General features: G+C 49.1%; 1 protein-coding gene across 1 annotated transcript in view; it reads left to right on the top strand.

Annotated features, from left to right (window-relative positions):
- The first annotated feature begins 11,763 nt into the window (after nt 1-11,763).
- The window catches only part of ALDH8A1 (aldehyde dehydrogenase 8 family member A1), a 189,828-nt gene continuing 181,841 nt past the window's right edge, over nt 11,764-19,750 (top strand). The window contains exon 1 of the mRNA XM_069605021.1: nt 11,764-11,949. Coding sequence (XP_069461122.1) covers nt 11,812-11,949 — 138 coding nt within the window. The 5' untranslated portion in view covers nt 11,764-11,811. The remainder of the gene's footprint in view (nt 11,950-19,750) is intronic.

The raw sequence follows: 19,750 nt of genomic DNA, 5'->3' as shown, positions 1-19,750 counted from the left end.
AGAGCAGCCCAGCAGGAACCAGTCCCCAAACGCTGACAAGCCCCACAACCGCAGAAGGGAGAAGACACGCATGATCTCTGCAGTAAAACCCAGATGCGAGATTTACCCTAGCGGGTCCCGGTCACTGCGTTGCACCATACTAGTAGGAGAAGTCCCAGTAACAATGATGATTGACACAGGGGCTACTGTGAATGTCATGCTGTCCTCCAAATTCAGCCAACTTGACCTGAAACCTATGCTTCAGCTGCGTTCAGTCCTGCTCTACACCAAGGCTGCAAGAAGCCCCTCCCTGTGGCTGGTTACTTCAAGACAACCCTCTCCCACCGGGGAATCAGCTGCAGAACCCACATCCACGTTGTAGACGCCGGGATAGAGACCCTACTCAGCTGTGCAACAGCGGAACGCCTGGAGGTCATTCAGTTCAACCTCGCACTCCAATCAGAAGATATAGAACACCTGTTGGCGAAGCACAAGAACCTCTTCACAGGAATCGGCTGTCTCAAGGGCAGGTCAGTGAAGCTTCACATCGACCCCACCATCGAGCCACGGGCTGTACGTCGCAGTGGAGGCAGAGCTCAAGAAGCTCGAGGACCTATGGATCATTGAGAAAACCTCAGGGCCCACCCCGTGGGTCTCGCCAATGGTGGTCACAGCCAAACAAAAGCAACCCAATCCAGTACGCATATGCATTGATATGTGACTCCCCAACACTACAATAGGGCAAGAGAGACACATCACGCCAGCAATAGACACGAAATACGGAAAGTCCTATAAGACCTACTAGGAGTGACAAAACGTCAGCGATGATATCCTGGTCTACAGCAAAACAGAAGCCAAACACACCAAACGACTTGCAGCCACCCTTCAATGACTAGAGGACTCAGGGCTCACGCTCCATGAGGAGAAGTGCGAATTTGTGAAATGATTGCTGAGTTTCTTTGGCTATGTTTTTGGCGAGCATGGTGTGTCACCCGACCCTGGCAAGGTCAACAACATTAAGAATGCGCTAGCCCCAACCACAGCAATGGAGGTCTGCAGCTTTCTGGGCATGGCCACTTACTGCAGCCGCTTTATTCCTGACCTAGCCACCTCCGCCAACCCCCTGCGCGAACTTACAAAAGCCAAGGCCCCCTGGAAGTGGGGCATAGAACAAGAAGAAGCGTTCAAGAAGATCAAGGACTCCCTCTTCAGTGACGCCACTATAGCATTCTTTGACATATCCTGCTAGACAGAACTGCTTGTTGACGCAAGTGCCGTGGGACTAGGAGCTGTGAAAACACAGAAGAAAAAGAGGGAACAGTCTTCACCATTGCATTTGCGAGCAGGGCGCTCACACCAATAGAAAGAAACTATGCCCACATTGAAAAGGAGATGCTGGCAATCATCTGGGTTCCATGTGTACATCCTGGGGCACCCAGTGAAGGTGATGACAGACCACAAGCCGCTCATCCCTATCTTCGGAGGATCGGACCACACCCCCTGCCAGGATCGAGCACTGGCTACTGCGACTACAAAAATTTGACCTGGAGGTCCAGTACCGAGCAGGTACTGACAATCCGGCAGACTTCCTGTCACGTCACCCTCGTCCGGACACCACCACCGAACATGAAGCTGCAAAAGTGACAGAAGAACATGTGTGCCAGATTATCGCATGCCCCAGGCCCAGAACCATGAAAGCCAAAGAAATCCAGGTTGAAATGGACAAGGATCTGTGTCTGCAACTTGCGAAGGCATCGATCCTGTCGGGCGAATGGAAAACGTTTCTGACTGCAGTTGCACGGAAAACAGCCCCAGCTCAAGAGCTGATACAGGCACTTTTTGGGATACGCCACAAATTATCCATCTCACTAGATGGCCTAATTCTGAAAAGACATTGGATCGTACTGCCCGCCTCCCTCCACGAGAGAGCCCTCAGACTGGTGCATGAAGGGCACCAGGGTATAGTGAAAACGCAAGCATTTCTCAAGTCCCGTGTATAGATACCGCACATGCAACGCAAAGTCATAGCACTCGTAGAAGCCTGCACTGCTTGCTTGTCTACACGCCGACCAGGCCACCGGAACCCATGGATTGCTCTCCCCCACAGCGAACGCAGGTGGGACGCCATAAGTATTGACTTCTGCACGATTGCGAACGAGATGTACCTAATTGTGGCAATCAACGAACACACCAGCTACCCAGAAGTCAAACCTGTCGCCTCAACAGACATCACATCCGTGACCACTGCACTTGAAAAGATGTTTGCGACACACGGAATCCCATCCTCGATCAGGAGTGATAACGGGGCTCCCGTCACGAGCAAAGGATTCAGAACCTTCATAGATAGTCTAGGAATACGCCATCTCCACATCATCACGTACTGGCCGCAGGCCAAAAGGGACGCCGAAAGATTCATGGCATCAATCAACAAGACAGTAAGAATTGCCAAAGACAAAGGTTGCCCATGGCTCCCAGAGTTCTACAGGTTCCTGCCTATCGGCTGACCTCTCACTCAACAACACGTGCCAGCCCAGCAGCCATGATGTTCGATGTCCCCATCCAAGGGAGACTACCTCTACACCACTCCTGGAAGCCTCCACAGGTGGACCTTGAGGAGGTTGAAATCAGGAGATGCAGACACAAGGCCAAGGAAGACGAAGTCAGAAGAGCCACCCCCAGCGAGCTTCAGGTAGGGGACACAGTACTTGTGAAAAATAGGACTCAAAAAGGGAAGATGTCCCTCCCCTATGAATCAGCACTGTGGACGATATCTCCCTGAGAACACGGCCTTGCCTCCGCCACCCGAGGACAACAAACAGTGGCCAGAAATGTCTCACATTTCCAAAAGATCCCATCAACTCTATGGGAAGAAGTGAACGCAGAACCTAACCCCACTGGAACAAACCCCCCACAGGAAGGCAGCCCCATATGCCCCATAGCGAGGGAGAGGCCGGGCGAGGATACAACGTGGATAGGCCCAGACCAACAAGAAAAGGGGAGCACAGCCATACCCCCAACACCACACTGGGAGCGAGGGGAACATTATTCACTCCGAAAATGACTAGTGCCGTCAACTAGACTGCAAGGCTATGTACTGAACGGCGTCTATGTGCGAAAGGGGGGCTGAACTATAAGACAAGCTCCACCAGACAGTCTAAGACAACTTTGTCTCCACAGCCCAACTATGAACATGAGTTAGTTATCGGATGGTTAATGTGTTTGTTTTGTTTATCTGAACTTGAAAAGGGATGTGATGTCCACGTGACCCTTGTCACGTGGACGAGTGAATAAAAGGAGGAGGAGCCCGCCAAAAGGCAGTTCCCGCTGAAGTCACCATCCGAGCTGTCTCAGTGTCTCATTTCGCCACGTGCAGCGCCTGCGGCATGCTCAGTAGCCTGGCCCCACCGTGGCTGCGCATCACACTGACCATGCCCATGTAGATCCGGTGCCTGTTGCGTTTCCTAGGGATGGCTGTACTGGTGCTGTCCAGGCTTTGCCTGGCGTGGGTGTGTTTGCTAAATGCGAGCGGAAGCATGTTTGGAGCCATTGAATGCTATAGACTGGGTTAAATAGGGTGGAGGTGGCGGCAATATGGCCTTTTGACTAGGGCAGCAAATTTCCTTCATCCAAACCAGTTAACGTTGAAGTATATGCCATGTGTTGACCATGGCACTGTCAATTTATTAAAACTGGGCACTCTCTGAAGCTCTCGCCGTGCCGGTTGTAGGATGGAAATGCGGGTTCCACTTGTTATAAACAGAAATTTACTCGATATGGCTGATGCCCAGTTTACTTACCAGTAATCTTCATTACTCCAAGATATAGGGCCTCATTACACGGATTGCGGTAAGGGAATAACGATACTGGTAAGGAAATACCGCTATCGTTAAAAACCCTTGCCAATTACGACCCGGCCAACCGCTATTAGCGGCACTGCTAAGAACGGTGCCACTAATAGCAGCTAGTCCACGTGCGCGCGACCCCATATCCGGTAAATAGCAGCATGGCGCTATTAGCACACCATCACAAGCCATGCGGACATGCAAATAGTGGCATGGAATAGCCCCAAAAAGCCCATACCGGCATGGCGTAAATACCGGCATCGCAAACCACCCATTAAGAGAAATGTGCAGTGTTCCCACCTGCCACAGGTGGACACAATCAGCACAGGTGGAGGCAAAGGAGACTGTGGCAGCACAAAAGGAGCACACCACATCCCTTCCCACACCAAGATGGTTCCAATACTAGCAGCATTACATGGGCTGGAGGACATGATTGCATTGCAGCACCAACAACAACAGGCAGCACAGAGGAGACACAGGAGGGTGAGACAGGCGCAGCAAGCCCCACCAGGGCACCTAGTAATACCACAGAAGCAGCCACCAATCCCCAGAATCTGAGCCAGTCCATTCAACCTAACCCCTGAGCAGATACACACCCTGTACCGTCTGGACCGGGATACCATCACCAGCATCGTGGACATGATACATGACGACATTGTCAGCCTCATAGACATCCGACCTGCCATCCCCCCCTCTACTGAAGGTGGTAACTGTGCTCCACTTCCTGGCCGCAGGCACCTACCAGCATACAGTAGGGCAGATGCATGGCATCTCGCAACCAGTATTCTCACGCACGCTGACCCAGGTGCTCGATGCCCTCCTGAAGCACACAAGTGAACACATATCCCTGCCACGGACTGCCCAGGAGATCTCCCACACCAATGTTGGCTTCTATTCACTGGCAGGCATTCCAAGTTGCATCAGGGCCATCGACTGTACCCATGTGGAATTGGTGGTCCCACATCACAATGAAGCAGTCTACCGAAACAGAAAGCAATTCCACTCCATCAATGTCCAAATGGTATGTTACTCAAACAAGATAATCACACATTGTTGTGCCCGATTTCCCGGATCAACCCATGATTCAATGGTCCTGCAGAACTCAACGATACCATGCTACATGGAGCAACAAGCCGGACAACGTTCGTGACTACTTGGTGAGCAGCAGGGCAAGCAGATGGCAGTGTGATGTGGGGTGTGATTGGGGGGGGAAGAGATGCATACTCCAACTGGGTGTGATTGGGGGGGGAGAGATGCATACTCCAACTGGGTGTGATTGGGGGGGAGAGATGCATACTCCAACTGGGTGTGATTGGGGAGGGGAGAGATGCATACTCCAACTGGGTGTGATTGGGGGGGGAGATGCATACTCCAACTGGGTGTGGACTGTCGTCCGTAGAACAAATGGACATACAGTTGTACACCAATGTCCACCAAGGCAGGCCACAATTGACCGGAAACAAAACCACATGCAATTTGAAGCTGCACAACATTGAAAACAATCCAAGATGCCAAACATGACACATCCATCCATATGCACATTGCACATCATACCACACCCCATATGACACAAATCAGCAACATGGCGCCAAAATGCGAATAGAAAATTTGCGGTGCACACATCACTACAGCTATGCGCCCTTGAGTGCATGCAAAGGGATCACATCTAGCCATTGTACTGAACCACACCCCTACACCACTACTGAAGTGACGCTTCAAAGCATGGCGACATCGATTTCAGAATGGCAGTACACTATCAGTGTGGTACCAAATTTGCCTGGGCCCAGGAACACCTAAGACCTGTCCTCACCCAGGACATGGCAATAACTGCCGGAGGCATGCATGGTGCATGTCCACTTGCAGGGACTAGCTCACCTTCTCACATTGCAGTTACACAGATCGTCTCCATGCATGCTGGGATTTGTGGATGCCAATCACAATGCAAAGTTGATTAGTGTGATATGTACAGGTTGCACTTGAGGTGAACAGTAACAAGTCCCCATTGTTCCACCCATGCAGGTGATGCTGGCTATCCCCTGAAGAGGTGGCTCCTTACCCCTGTACGGAACCCACAGAACAGGAACGAAGAGGAACCTCCTGATGAGGATGATGATGGGGATGAGGAGGGAGGGGACGGGGCTGCAGGTCATGCAAGAGGCGATGTCCAGGAGGGACGCGATGTCCGTCAGCATCTGATCAACCAAATATTCTGAATCACATGGTTCAACTCTGGTGGATGGATGTGGGTATTACTGCACTGGTGTTTGTGGTGAAGCGCACAATGGGCCCTGTCCCCCAATAAAGTTCACATACACAATGATGAAGTCCAAGCCTGTGTTTTAACTTGTCACCAGTGTATTAAACATATTTTGAGAAGAAAAAGTGCATGGCCCCAACTATGCAACCACCCTTTCTCCCCTCCCCCCCACAACAGTCCCAAAACACCCTTTCCCCCCTCCCCCCACAACACTCCCAAAACACCCTTTCCCCCCTGCCCCCACAACACCCCCATGTGTGGCTGGTACAATGTTGCTGTCCTGCTGTACATGTGCCAGCTACATCTTGCTGGCCCTACTTCCCATCCCCACCACCACCACCATTAGGAGGTTGGGAGGGTGTGCGCCTCGTGGTGCGCAAGGAGCGGCGGCGGGGGCTTGTCTGCCTCGAGCTTGCAGAGGAGGAGGTGCCTGGTTGTTCCTGTGGTGGTGGGGGGTACTGTCGGTCCATAGCGTCCGCTATGCGGGTGAGGACCTGCCTCAGTTGTGCCATCTTCTCACAGAGCCTGTTGGTGCAGGCTTCCATGCCCTGTCTCGTCTGCCTTGCATTCTCCATTAACTCCTCCCTCAGACGGGCTGCCTCATCTACATGCTGGCCAACCAGCGCTGTCTGATGATGGCCAGGTCATGGCCACTGTGTCCTACTCGTGGGGTGTGTGCCGCACCTTGATCTATGGCTCGGCCATCAGGTGAGGGCAGCTGTGGGCTCCAGCACCCTGCCATGGTCTCGTCGCCAGACCGCCCATGGTTGCTGGATTGTGACGTTGACCGTGGGCTTGCTTCTCTGGATTGGGTGGGGCTGGGGGTGTGCATTTGCATGGGCAAGTCACAGGTCTACTCCACGTCGGACATCGGCGCGGGGGCTGCTGCCTCACCGGTCAAACTGTTGGCAGCAGACAGTGGGCCGTCCATAGGTGTTTCCTGTGTTGGGGGTATCACTGCAGTAGGTGCAGCAATTGTTGCAGCCGTAGCTTCACGTCTTGGTGACATGGGTGGCTTGCTTTGATTGCCCCTCTGCAGGAGCGCACTCCTCCCTGTGCCCCTTGATGTGCCGGCGGTGTTCCCTGGCTCCTGTGCCCTGGCTTGTTTCTTGGCAGGGGGAGCCTGTGTTGCAGTGTCCGGCTCATTGCTGTCGGTCTGTGAGCCTGTGAGGGACAAAGAGGGGGATGGCATTGGTGATGGATCAACGTGCTTCATGCAGATGTTGTTCATCATGCTGTTCTATGCATTGGGACTTCATTAGTGGGCATTCAGGTCATGGGACTGTCGGGCGGGTCATTCATGCATGGGTCTGGGTGGCACGTGTCTGTGGTGATGCGTGCATGTGTGTGTGTTGGGGTGTGGCACTCACATGGTCAGGGTTGTGTGCATGTATGTTTGTGGCCGCATCCATGAGCTCATTCTGGGCTCACATTTGGGGGGTGCCTCACCTTTCACAGTGCATTGTTTTATGTGGATACTCACCTCCATCTGATGTTGTGGGCGCACCACGCTCCATGTCGCCAACTCCCTCTATGCATTCAATGCCAATTGTGCTCGCGCAGGTCTCTTCTCACTCCTTCAGTTTGATGACTGAATCTCCGCCACCTCCTGTGGCCATGGCCAGGTTCCGATTTGCAGCCAGTATGCTGCGGACCCGAGGCGGAGATCGTCCCACCGCTTCCTGCAGTCTTTCACAGTGCGGGTGGTGGTGCCCACCGCACTGACTTTCTGGGCCACCTCAGCCCAGATGGCCTTTTTTTTTATCAGGGTCTCACGCCGCATGTCATTCACGAAGACCACATTCGCATTTGCAGCAAGCGTCTCCGTGAGCATGATGAGCTCCTCATTTGTAAATTTCTCTTTCCGCTGCCGATCCACACCTTTCTTAATCGCCTTGGGCATTGTCAGGGGATCCTTGATGGTTTGGTATGGCACTGGTGTGGAAGCACGTCCTGGGGGCAGAGGATGGCAATGGATTGTGTTTTTAAAGATGGCCGTCGTGCTCTTTCCCGTTCCTGTGCGATGACGCTATTTCCGTTTCTGCAATTTTACGGTGACCGCTAATAGCGGTCACCGCCAATTGCGGTGAGCGCTTTTTGCATGTTGTTGACGGTCGGAAGTGCTATCAGCGCTTTCGTCGGTGCCGCTAGGGGTCTTTACGGGGTCTTTAGCAGCATGGCGGTAGGATCATTACCAGCATGGCGCTATGCTCATGTCCGCGTACTCGTAGTGGCACGCAATTATCGGCCTCTTGCTTACTCCGACACGTTAATAGAGCCATGCCGGTAAGGGCGGTATTTTACCGCAATCCGTATACTGAGGCCCATAGTCTTTCTCCTCAACCGTGGCATCGGTTATGCGAATCCAGGGTACCCGGAAGGGGATGGGCTCGGAATGGTTGATTCTTTAATAAATAAACCTATATAACAAACATAGAAAACTGGTGCATTGTAGACTGGCTCTCTTCTGTGTTTTTTTTTAATACAATGGTGGCAGCGTGGGCTTGCATTGAAGGAAGGCTTTCATTCCTAAGGGACTGTTGCCAGGATCCAGAAGAGGATGTGATGATTATTTGTGAGGGTCACAAAAAGAAACGGGCAATTTGCTAACTGAATATAAGTTAATGTTGTGTATGGCAGCAGTGAATATAGTGGCACTTTGGGCGCTGCTGATAGTAGATGGTGCCAAGGTGGACGCTCCTATGCCAGCTTAGCTTCATTCAAAATAAAATTGGCAAAGCCAATAGACTTGGGCTGTCGTATGTCAACTGCAGCCTCAAATGCATGGCATGGCGGAAGGAAAGCAATCAAGTTCACAGCAATTAAAGAGATGATAATCGCAGGAGTGCCTAAAAAACCAGGCACACACGCAAAACAAAAATGCAAAAAAACAAGCAGTCGTGTCGAGTCTGGACATCTGGGACTCTTTCATTGAAATTAGCAGCAAATGCAACCACGGCGTGCACAGAATGCTCACCTTTCAGCAAGCCACAATGCCGGAAATGCACAAAAGGGGGGGAAAAATGACACATCGCCATGGATGATATGTTTTCATATGTACCAGCATTGATGGCTTGAGATGTCACAGCATTTCACAGGTTCACTGAGTCATAGTATCAGCACACCGTTAGAGAATTTCTGTATGTTAGCAATCACCACATTTGAACTGAGCTGTGGACCTTATCAGGCACACTGGCCGCATGAGTGGGAAAGGAAGCCACGTAAGGTTATGAAGGTAGTTGATGGAAGTGGAGGACAGAAGGGAAAGGGACTGTGAATACCGGACAAGCCCAGATCAGGACAGAGGGGCTGAAATATCCCCACACCCCTTCTAGTAAGAGTACGCTAACCCATCGCCTCACTTCAAGACAAAAATGCTAACTAACCAATCCACTAACAGCTTCCCCCTCTGCATACACCTCTCAAACTCCAAACCAAACACAAACCTACAGCAACACAAACCGCATAAACTTCACTACATTGCAACAACAAAACAAAAACACATATACTCGCACAACAGTACACGACGACTACCGGCTGCAAACACCCCAGGCCCAGCCAACGGACCCACCGGGCTGAGGCTGTCAACAGCACATCACTGCTCTCTTGCACTTGTCCAGCTTCCTCCCACTAACTCACCCTCCCACTCTCCTCTTTGTTTCAGAGCGCCAGGGGACCACTCCGGTGGTGATAGTGCATGGTAAAAATGTCCTTTAATATTAACATATACAATTACCATCGTCCATTTTTCAAGCCAATAGATTTTTGCTCCACTACGTGTCGCGAAACACAAACTGAAAATGTGGGCCTGCTGTGGTGGCTGGTGGATTTTTTTTATTGGTGGGATGTGATCATTTGGCATAAACACAAATGAGCTGCGAAGTGTAGCTTGTGAGTCTGAACTATCTAGGGTGGTTTGGTGGGGAAGGGCAAGAAGGGAGGTTTAACCCCGGAGTAATTTTTTTTTAAAATAATGGTTTAAAATGGTGTAAAAATTCCAGACTGTTTGCTACCTGTTTTGTACAGTAACTCAAGGAAAAATCCAATAGATGCAAGTCACCAACGGCGCACAGGTGCATTTCCCAACACATTTTGACAGTGCCTTTCCCCACAATATATGCCAGTATAAAATACATTTTCATGTTGGTTATGCCCATTCATTTCCATGCGCGCTGCATCCATATATACCGGTATTCCCATTTCTGAGCATACTCATGTTTGCTTTGTGCAAAAGGCCAGTATTGATACTATAAGAACACCGTGCTCTACTGGGTCTGCCAATATATTCCAGTATCGCCATGTAAGAACATACCCTTGTTGACTTTGCCATTAAATATGCCATGCCACAATAGGAAAGCATGTCAAAACTGAGGCCGCAATGTAGACCTGTCCAGACATGTAATAACACTTATCATGTTTGCTTCATCATAGATGCCTAGTCAAAAAAATGTCATGCCATAGTAAGAAACGGCTGGACTGGCTGCACCAAATCGACAGTCTAGCTATGTAATGTCACTTATCATTGCTTCTCCACTCTTTTTGACTGCTTACTCTCTTTTCTCTCCTCCTTTCCCTTCTCCCTTTTCCTATCTCCTCCCCTTACTTTCCTCTATGCACTTACTCTATTAGAATTGTCCCTGGACCTAATATGATGGCAACCTCGTCTGTTTCCTACACCCTCCCATTACTGTTTTTTTCCTCCCCTCCACCCCTCCAGTACTATCTGAAATGTTGTCAGGCCTAGTATGATAGTGGCTTGTTTTGTTCCTCCCCTCCCTTTCTGCACACCTCTCCCCACCTTTTGTTTTTCTCCGGCTCTACCAGAAATGTCGTCAGGCCTAGGACGGTAGTCACCTGTCTGTTTCCATTTCCTTCCCACTCTCCCCCTCCCCCCTCCCTTCCTTATTTATGTCTTAGCTCTTGCACTATCTGAAATGTCGTCAGGCCGAGTACGATAGTTAATTTCACATCCTTACTGTTCATGGCCTGTAAGAATGTGGTTGTATTTTCCCTTGTTCCCTCCCTTGCCTTGAAGCGCTTTGAAACACATTGTGTATAGGCGCTATATAAATAAACGATCATATCGTATCATATCATGCTTACTTTTTCTTATATGGCTGGTAAAAAAAAAATGCACAGCCTGTGCGCCGACCCTCTGGAATGGGCTCCCACCACATCTTCGAAATGAGCCTTCATACTACTCCTTGAGGAAACATCTAAAGACTTTTCTCTTCAACTAATCCTACCGATCCCTTCCCTCTGTCCACCCCACCCCCCACCCTCCTCCTTGTCCTTTTCTGGAACCAGCACCTAGATGCCTCTGGGTTATGTGTGCTTCTTATAAATGTATACATATATAAATAAACCCAGCTCTCTCAGCTGTAAGCTGCAGCCGAGGGAGGCTCAGCTTTTCACTGGGCCCTGGCTTCGGCTCTTCCATAATGGGGTTAGATTATGGAAGAGCCGCCCGCCCCTGGCACGTTTTCTTTTTTGAAATTTCATTTCAATTAAGCACTATCGGTAGCAATGGAATTAGATAAGAATGGGGGCTGTAGGCTGGCAACAGAGTTAGGGTTATAATACACCCATAGTCTGTAAATAAATAACCTTTCAGTCAGGAGAAGGGGCGGAGCCATAGAAAGGGGGTCATTGCTCTCTGAGGAGAATCACAAAGTCCACCCAGCACTACGAACTCGCTGCTTTGGGCGCAGCAACAAGGCTCTTTCAGTTAAAATGGCGGGACAGCAGAGCGTGCTGCTGCTGCAGAACTTCATCGGCGGCCGGTTCCTTCCGTGTGGCTCCCACATAGACTCGTTTGACCCCTCCACGGGCGAAGTGTACTGCAGAGTCCCCGACAGCGGCCACGCCGAGGTGAGGGGGCGCTGAGAGAAAGCTGGACAGCACCAGCAACAAATAAGCGAGGGTGCTTTGATCGCCTTTCTGGGGAAAGCAGAGAGGTTTGAAGGTTCTCACAAGTGCCTTTTTGCAGCACTGTAATTTCCCCTGGATTCTAGTTCTTGTAACCCTGCGTTTATTTACACAACATTGGAACCACAAGTAGTAATGATATTGGGAGTTGTACATATGTATGCATGCCGGATTCTTCCTGTTGCTATGCACTGGAGCAACAGCTGTTGTTATTACCCCTACTGGGATGAAAGGCCGAGTTAGCCCTTGGGGGGATACGAACTTGTGAATTTCTGACTGGCCACACGCCTGTCTCCTCCCAGGTTGCACACACAAAGTAGTACAGCATGCAAAGAACCCAGCCCGTGCTGGATGGGATGGCCGTGGCACAGCTTGACATCTCTGTCGTGTTACTGCTTCCATGCACACTCTTTATGTTATGTCATGTTATTGGGGGTTATACCACTCTCTGCTGCCCTTTGCATTGTTTCCTGGCCCTATGGGACTGGCAGGAAAGACGGTTGGGTTTGGTTACCAATGGGCAGAGGGCAAACGCACGATAGATGTGCTGTTTGGTCCACGAAGGACCTGGCTTCTGCATGAAGGTATGATTTTTTTAGGTGATTTGGGTGGAGAACATGTGCGGTATCTTTGCCCGGCAGGGACCCTTGCCGGGCCATCATCTGAGAGTGTGTTGGTTGGGAGTGGTCTGTACACTTTAGCGGGATGGTGTAGAGTTCTGATGGTTTTAGCGTGTGTGTTGGGAGGGGGGTTTCAATTGCTGTGTGTAGGTGGCTTATTCAATGCGTGTGGTATAATGTGGAAAGTAGAGTGTGCTCGTGTTAGTGAGGGAAACAGGCTGTCGATGGGCATTTGATGTAACCTACCCTGGTGTAGCTTTTTGGAGGTCCCTGTAGGGCTGAGCCTGAGAGTAAAGTCACTGTGGGAAACTCCCAGGAGAACTTTACAGTACAGTAGGGTAAATATCTAGTGCAGACCACAGAGGGGAAACACAAATGAGCTAAACACAGTGGTGGATACCTAAGCGCGAATTACAGTGGAACAAAAATTAAAGGGGGGACTCGGACTCCTAGGAGCAAAACACAGTTGAGCACAATTACACTGGGGGACACGTGGGAGCAAGGCACACTGGAACAGAAATTACAGTGGGGACACCTAGGAGCAAAACAGTTCAACTAAATTACTGTGGGGGGGACACCTAGGAGCAAAGCAGAGTGGAGCAAAATCACAATCAAAAGAGCCCTTCTACCCTGTTCGAGTGTCTGATGTTGCAGCCATGTTATCCTCACATCCAAAAACGTAAGATGTCTGAATGAGAATGTATGGTTCATGGTTACAAACCTTTTAATGTTAGGGTAAGTGTTGTGAACAGTGAAGTGAGCACAACGCGATGTGTCTGTTATGTATTTACTGATTCACACATACAACCCTTTTATCACAGACCTTTTTATTAAATATAGAGATCTCTGATCATTGTTCTATTCCCAAAATGTGCCGTGATGTAATGCAAAGCAGATAGGGACACTCATTGGTACCATTTGTCCCCTTTCCCTCTCTCATAGGGGTATTTTCAGAGATTACAATGATAACCTTCTAACAAAAAATAAGTCATATGGTTAGTTTACCCATTGCAAAATATAAGTGAGGTGGTACGAACAGCACACCTGCAAAACAGGGCTAGGGGTCAGTAGGCCCTCATACCCTGGCAGGCTGGTCAAACCACAGTTTGCCACTATTGGCAGTTTGAAACTGCATTCAGGCAAGGCCTTCCCTAAGAGCAGGTGACAGAAGAACCAGTTAGTTGGGCAGCCGTGTTTTCACACTAGAATTCATCTGGAAAGTACTTGAACTACAATGTAATGAAACCAGCTTCATTTGTTTAGGAATGATCTATTGATATTGAGTAGGGTTTTGTCACATGACACATAGGTGTAGTTTGGGAGTGATGTGTACCAGTCAGGGGGGTGCATTCTAGTGTTTCTCCCTGGGCACCAAGTTGGCTAGAAACTGCCCTGAATACAGCACGACACACCTTACCGATGGGTCATTAATCCCTCCTGTGGTACGTTTCTGATTTGCTGACAGGTTAACATTTTGTGTGGGTGTGCTTTTGTTGCAATTGATTGCCTCTGTGGTCAATATAATTGAAATAGTCCTTGATGTCAGGACTTGGCAGATCCGATCTACTTTTTCTGTTGGAAGAATGTGCTTGTTTTGTGTGAAGTACTTGAATAAGTGCCGTCACTTGTAATGTCCTTTAGTAATGGTATTACGTTAATTGGAGAATTTAAGTCCTCGCTAGACATACTGCAGCCAAAACATATTGGCCGCTGAGGCAGAATGAAGAATGCTGAAAACTGAATAACATATGATTGGCCAAAGTACTGTTGTGCTGATAATGAGGATAGCCAATGAAATGTTCCACTACTGAAACTTGCCCCTCCCATCTCACCAATGAGTAAGATTATAGAAGAAGGGGTCTGATGCACCAGGATGCACTTACAGAAGAATACGTGGAGCAATGGAACATTGACACTTAGATCAGTAACACCTCTAATGAAGACCAGATGGTTGTCAATTGCTCATCTGAGAAGCACCAGTGACCTCGGGTAAGGACATCTACAAGCCTGTTTGGCCATCCCGCTATTTCCCCCTAATCTCTGGCCTTTTTGCCCTCCACATGCTCTCTCAGCTCCCTTCCAACAGCCCCTACCTTCCAAGGGTTGCTGATCAGGTCCTGGTAGAGCACAAGACCTGATCACCTCCATTACATCTCATAACCCCCAGGCCAGAAGGCAACGGGGCAGCCTGTTTGTTTGCCAGTTTGATGTGTCGTCCTGCCCGATCACTGCACCAAACTGGCCCACTGACCATGTATCGACAATAAAAGGACATAACCCTAGAATCACCCCACGGTTAATAGTCACCTCACACATATCCATATTTATGGTGCACCCACAGTGACTTGCTCCAATTTTATCCCCCGCTTTGATGTTGCCCCACTCTGCCTTGTACCCACTGTGATTTTGCTCTACTGTGCCTTGCTCCGAGTTGTCCCCCGCTGTGTTTTTGCTCTTACCATCCCTTTCTTCAAGTTGTCCCCACTGTGATTTTGCTCTGGTCTCCGTTCCCCGTCCTCCGCGTACAGCACCAATGAAGGAAAAGCCACCCAGCGGTAGCTTTTGTTTACTACAGCTGGCTGGCTTTTCCTTCATTAGTGCCGCAAAAGCAAAAGCCAGCACAGGCGGGCATCCATTTCATAAAATGGATGCGCCCATGTGCTTGCTTTTGCGAATTTTGAGCTTGAGTAGCTCAAAATTTTACATAGGGAGTTTAAAAAAAAAAGTGCTAGTATTTTTTTTTTAATGTTGCCTTTCTATTTTTTAAATAACATTTTTAGCTGGACTACCCCTTTAACGGTTGGTTTTACTAGCTGTTAAGGAAGGAACCCACAAAGGGACTTTCAAGGTAATTACGGTACCGCAATTTGCGGTACCGTAATTACCGCCTTCCCCATTCCCATTGAGCCCTATGGGGGCAAAAATGGGAATGGGGAAGGGCCAATGGTGAATGGGGAATTACCGCCCCTCCAACCTTGGAATGGGGCGGTAATTCCGCCATCCACCATGGCGCAATCGGTAAAATACTGGCGTCAACCATGGCGCTAATAGCGCCATGGTTAACGCCTGTGTCTTAATCAGGCCCCTTGTGTCCAAAACATCCGATCCTGACCCTCGCAGTAAAACAAAACAACAAAGGTTGCAAGGACATTTCTTTCTTCTTGGTGTTTGCAAAATGTGTTCAAAACCAAAAATGTAATAATGACTCCAACAGAAATGTTCTCCAAGGTAAAGACCCTTAGACCCAGGGGTGGTTCTCTTCCCCATGTTTCTTGAATAGAATGGTAAAAGTTCCACTTTAATTGACATTTACTTTGTTTCTTCACTGGACTCACAAAGTTCTTGTTTAAATCACAAGTTTTCAACAGCCTTCTATAGGATTTGTTCCTTCACTGGACTCACAAAGTTCTTGTTTTGAGACAAATGATGAGGTTTGACCATCCGAATCAAGCCTCAACCCCTAAACTACAGCCGGTAAAGTAAAGAAGATGCCAGCAAACGGGGAAAGGAAGAATACACGGGGGCGCAGCAAGATTACTGATCAATTGAAGGAAAAATCTGTAGACGCATCAAGTGGGGGAGCTTGTGGGATTACATGTGGGACCATTACTCACCTCAGCGCTGCACCAATGAGCCAACAAAGAATTATGACAGAGTTATTCCAAATGCCAGGAATTTGTTCTGAACTAAGACCGACTAAACCACAAAACAGAGTCCCAGATGCACTCCTTTTTACTGATGATAGCATACGTGATGCAGTGTCTCAACTAGAGGATAGTGTTGTAGATGATCGAGTTATAATCTCACAAACTAAAGTTAGCATGGTACATCGTCAGGATCGATCTGGGATCGAGGAATCCGCATTGATCCCTGAAGGTCTAGCTTCCATACTTTCTGAACATCTCTCGCTCAGTTCTATTCCATCTTTGGTGCCAGATTTGGATTCCCAGCAAGGTCTACATGAAACCTTGCGTGACATGAATGAAATGGAGAAACTAACCGCTCCATCAATTTCAACCTTAAATCTTGTTTTAAGCTCATTTGTAAATTCATACTAGAATATAAAGGTCACTATATCGGCTAACACTCCTCAACTAAGCAAAATCACAATTGCACTGTTCCTGCTGAAAGAAGAATTGGGAAAAAAGAGCAAATGAGATGTCGGGGCCAGGGGCATTGCCGATATTAAGGCACCCAGAGAAAATGCCAGATGCTCCTATTGCCGGCCAGTTCCAGTGCTTCCATCGAAACCTGACAAAACTATAGCCGATATTCATCCTCTCGGCCAAGATCTATCACTTATAATTATAGATGAAAGTTCAAATCCTGAAATCCAGGAACCTGCAACAAGCACAGCTGGGTATGGCTCATGAGGTGACACCACCAGTGCCACATGGCACTGGATCGTAGGCATCTGGAACTTTGGAGGGTGCAATCCACAAAATTAGGATGCAGCGGGACTCCCCTAAGTCTCAAAGTGGCCAGTCAACCTGTAAAGACTGGCAGGGGTATCTGTACCTCTGCACCCTATATGGTAGGGTAAAGGCACAGAACAACCCCAGCAAGGCTCTCAATTTGGTAAAATGTGGCGGGCAGCCAGGCCTAAGCTTCAGGAGGTGATGCAGGCAGGTTCTTAAGCACAGTGGTTCCCCAAAGCCCTCGCAAAGGAATGTCCTCACACTATGTTAGGTGATAACACAGATTCTTTATATAAAATAAGGGTTGCTACTGTTACCAACAGTATATACATATAAATAATAACACTTTGTACATGGAATACATATTCAGAGAATGGTAAATATATACACTCTATGTGGTACCACACACTACTTAAATTCAGTAAGAACTGCACTAATGCAGACAGTTTTAAATGGCAGGTGAATTCTTAAATAAGGTGTAACCAGCATGGAATAAGGAAGAAAGGCAGGTTAGTTATGAACAGTGGCAGAATGTTTTCTTTAGACTAGACATGTAATTCTGAGTGAGGATCCCCCTACCTGGGCAACCTGTAATAGAAAAGTTAGGGAGTAACTTATGTTGTCTTTTACAGCCCAGTCCAATATTGTTCAATAACTTTGTGCTTTCTTTTAAAAGGTTCTACACTACCACCCCAAAGTACCTGAGAGGCCACAGGTGAACTGGATCTAAGACGAATCTGGGACCCCTGGACGACTTCTGAGGCTAGAAGATGCTCTTCCTCGTCACAGTACCTTTGGTGCCTTGGCAGGCAAAGTGGCAGAGATTCTCGGCTTAACTCGACGATTCCCTCCAAGGATGGAGCCCCTTGGAAGAAAGAGCCACTGGGATGCTGAGTCCAAGAATAAAAAGGAATCTAAGTCTTTCGGAATGGCATCAGTTTGGCTCTTCCTGGTGCTCTCCTTGGGTCAACTGTTTCTCCAACTGTAGAAGTCCTGTGAAGAAGAAACTTGCTGTGGCCTCCTTAAAGGCTTGGTAGATGAATATAAGACCCCTTGAACCCTTTGATGACTTCCGGCGGCGACGGGTGCATAGGTCACTTTTGGTGCTGGATTTTGGAATATCATGGTTTTCCGACTTTCGGTTCTTTGGTGTTGCAGCTGGAGCACAGATGTCTGGAAGGCTTCTGGTGACCTGGACTCAACCACTGGAGTGGACCTCAGACCCTCACCAAGTCTGGACACTCTGGATGACTTTGATAGCTTCTGGTGGCAGGAAACCCACCACCGGACCTTCCGTCGCACCCAATGACTCTGGGCTCTCTCTGGTGGGAAAAAGTGGTCAGTTGTGACTGCAAGGATGTCCTTTGAAATGTTCTTAGGCAGTTTGGAGCTTTTGCAGCACCGGGTGTCCAGCAGCACTATGCCATAGTATCCCTCTTCTGGGTGGTAGAAAGCAACGGCTTCCAGCGGTCACAAAACGCACTTCCGGACCCTGGGTGACACCAATGGACTTCTCTGGCTTGATATGTGTGGCACTCCTCTTCAGGACTACGAAGACCCCTTCTACAGATGGTAGGCATACAGGACGTTCTTCCAGGATACTTTGATGAAGAGTAGCAGTTTTGCACAATGGGCCATCGTAGCTCGGGGAGAGGTCTCCTTTGTAGGTCCTCTCTGGATCAATGCTTGGGAGACACGACAGCTTTTGGATTGTTGAGGAAATACAGCAGCAGACCTCTCTTCCAGCAGGGCTTCAAACGGCGGCTTCTTCCTGCTAAGCTTCGACTTCAGCTACTGAGCAAATTGGTAAGTGAGAGGTCCCCAGACATACATATCTGTCCCACATTCACTCTGCCTGAGCCAGGCTCAGTCAGCCAATCGCTCAGTATGGCATTCATGCAGGCAAACAGTCAATCAGGCTCACAGCCATTCAGGCAATTCACTCCACCCATACACCCATAACAAAGAAATGTAGATTGGGGCAAGTACCCAGCCTTTCAGCACAATACACTGCATTCATGTCAGTTTCAGACAGGCCTGGCTCATTCATTGCGTCACACACACAGAAACCAGACACCCACAACAGAGAATGTGAGTTCACTTCAGACTCCATTCACACAGGCCCCACCCCTATGGTGTACTCACAACACACAACACCTGGGAAGGCTCCAGTCAGTCTGACAGGAGGCAGCTCCAGCACCATGTATGGTATTTCCACACAACAGCCAGTCAGGGGGAAGGGGGACAACAGAGACATATAAGGTGTTTTCACCCAACAGCCATTCAGGAGGAAGGGACAGAGTCCGGGCTTCCCAGGACTATGGGAAACAAGGCAAAAGGCAATAGAAACCAAGAGGCCACAGGAGTCATCGTGCCTTCTGTCAGGAATCCACTGATTCCTATGGCAGGGCCTGGATCCCAAAATGGAGGACACTCTGAGCCACTGCCAAGTCAGCATGTAGCTGCCACCAGCCCATACCCTGCTCTGTGGACAAAACACAGGTGGCCAAAAACACACATAAGGGGTACAAGGGTGCACCCCCGCCCATGGGCGCCATAACGGTATCCCATGGGTGATGGTCACCAAAAGATAGGAATGAAGAGCTGCACTGCCAGAGGTCCAGGCGGGACCTCAGTGGCAGAACACATAGAGAAAACACACACACAGAGAAGTGGTAGGACAAAAACAGGAGGCCCTGTCCCTCC

The sequence above is a fragment of the Ambystoma mexicanum genome, chromosome 4p (assembly GCF_040938575.1).
Source record: "Ambystoma mexicanum isolate Mex_15411 chromosome 4p, UKY_AmexF1_1, whole genome shotgun sequence".
NCBI lineage: Eukaryota > Metazoa > Chordata > Amphibia > Caudata > Ambystomatidae > Ambystoma > Ambystoma mexicanum.
Note: the sequence above shows the minus strand (reverse complement) of the source record. Positions and strands in the feature narration are given on the sequence as shown.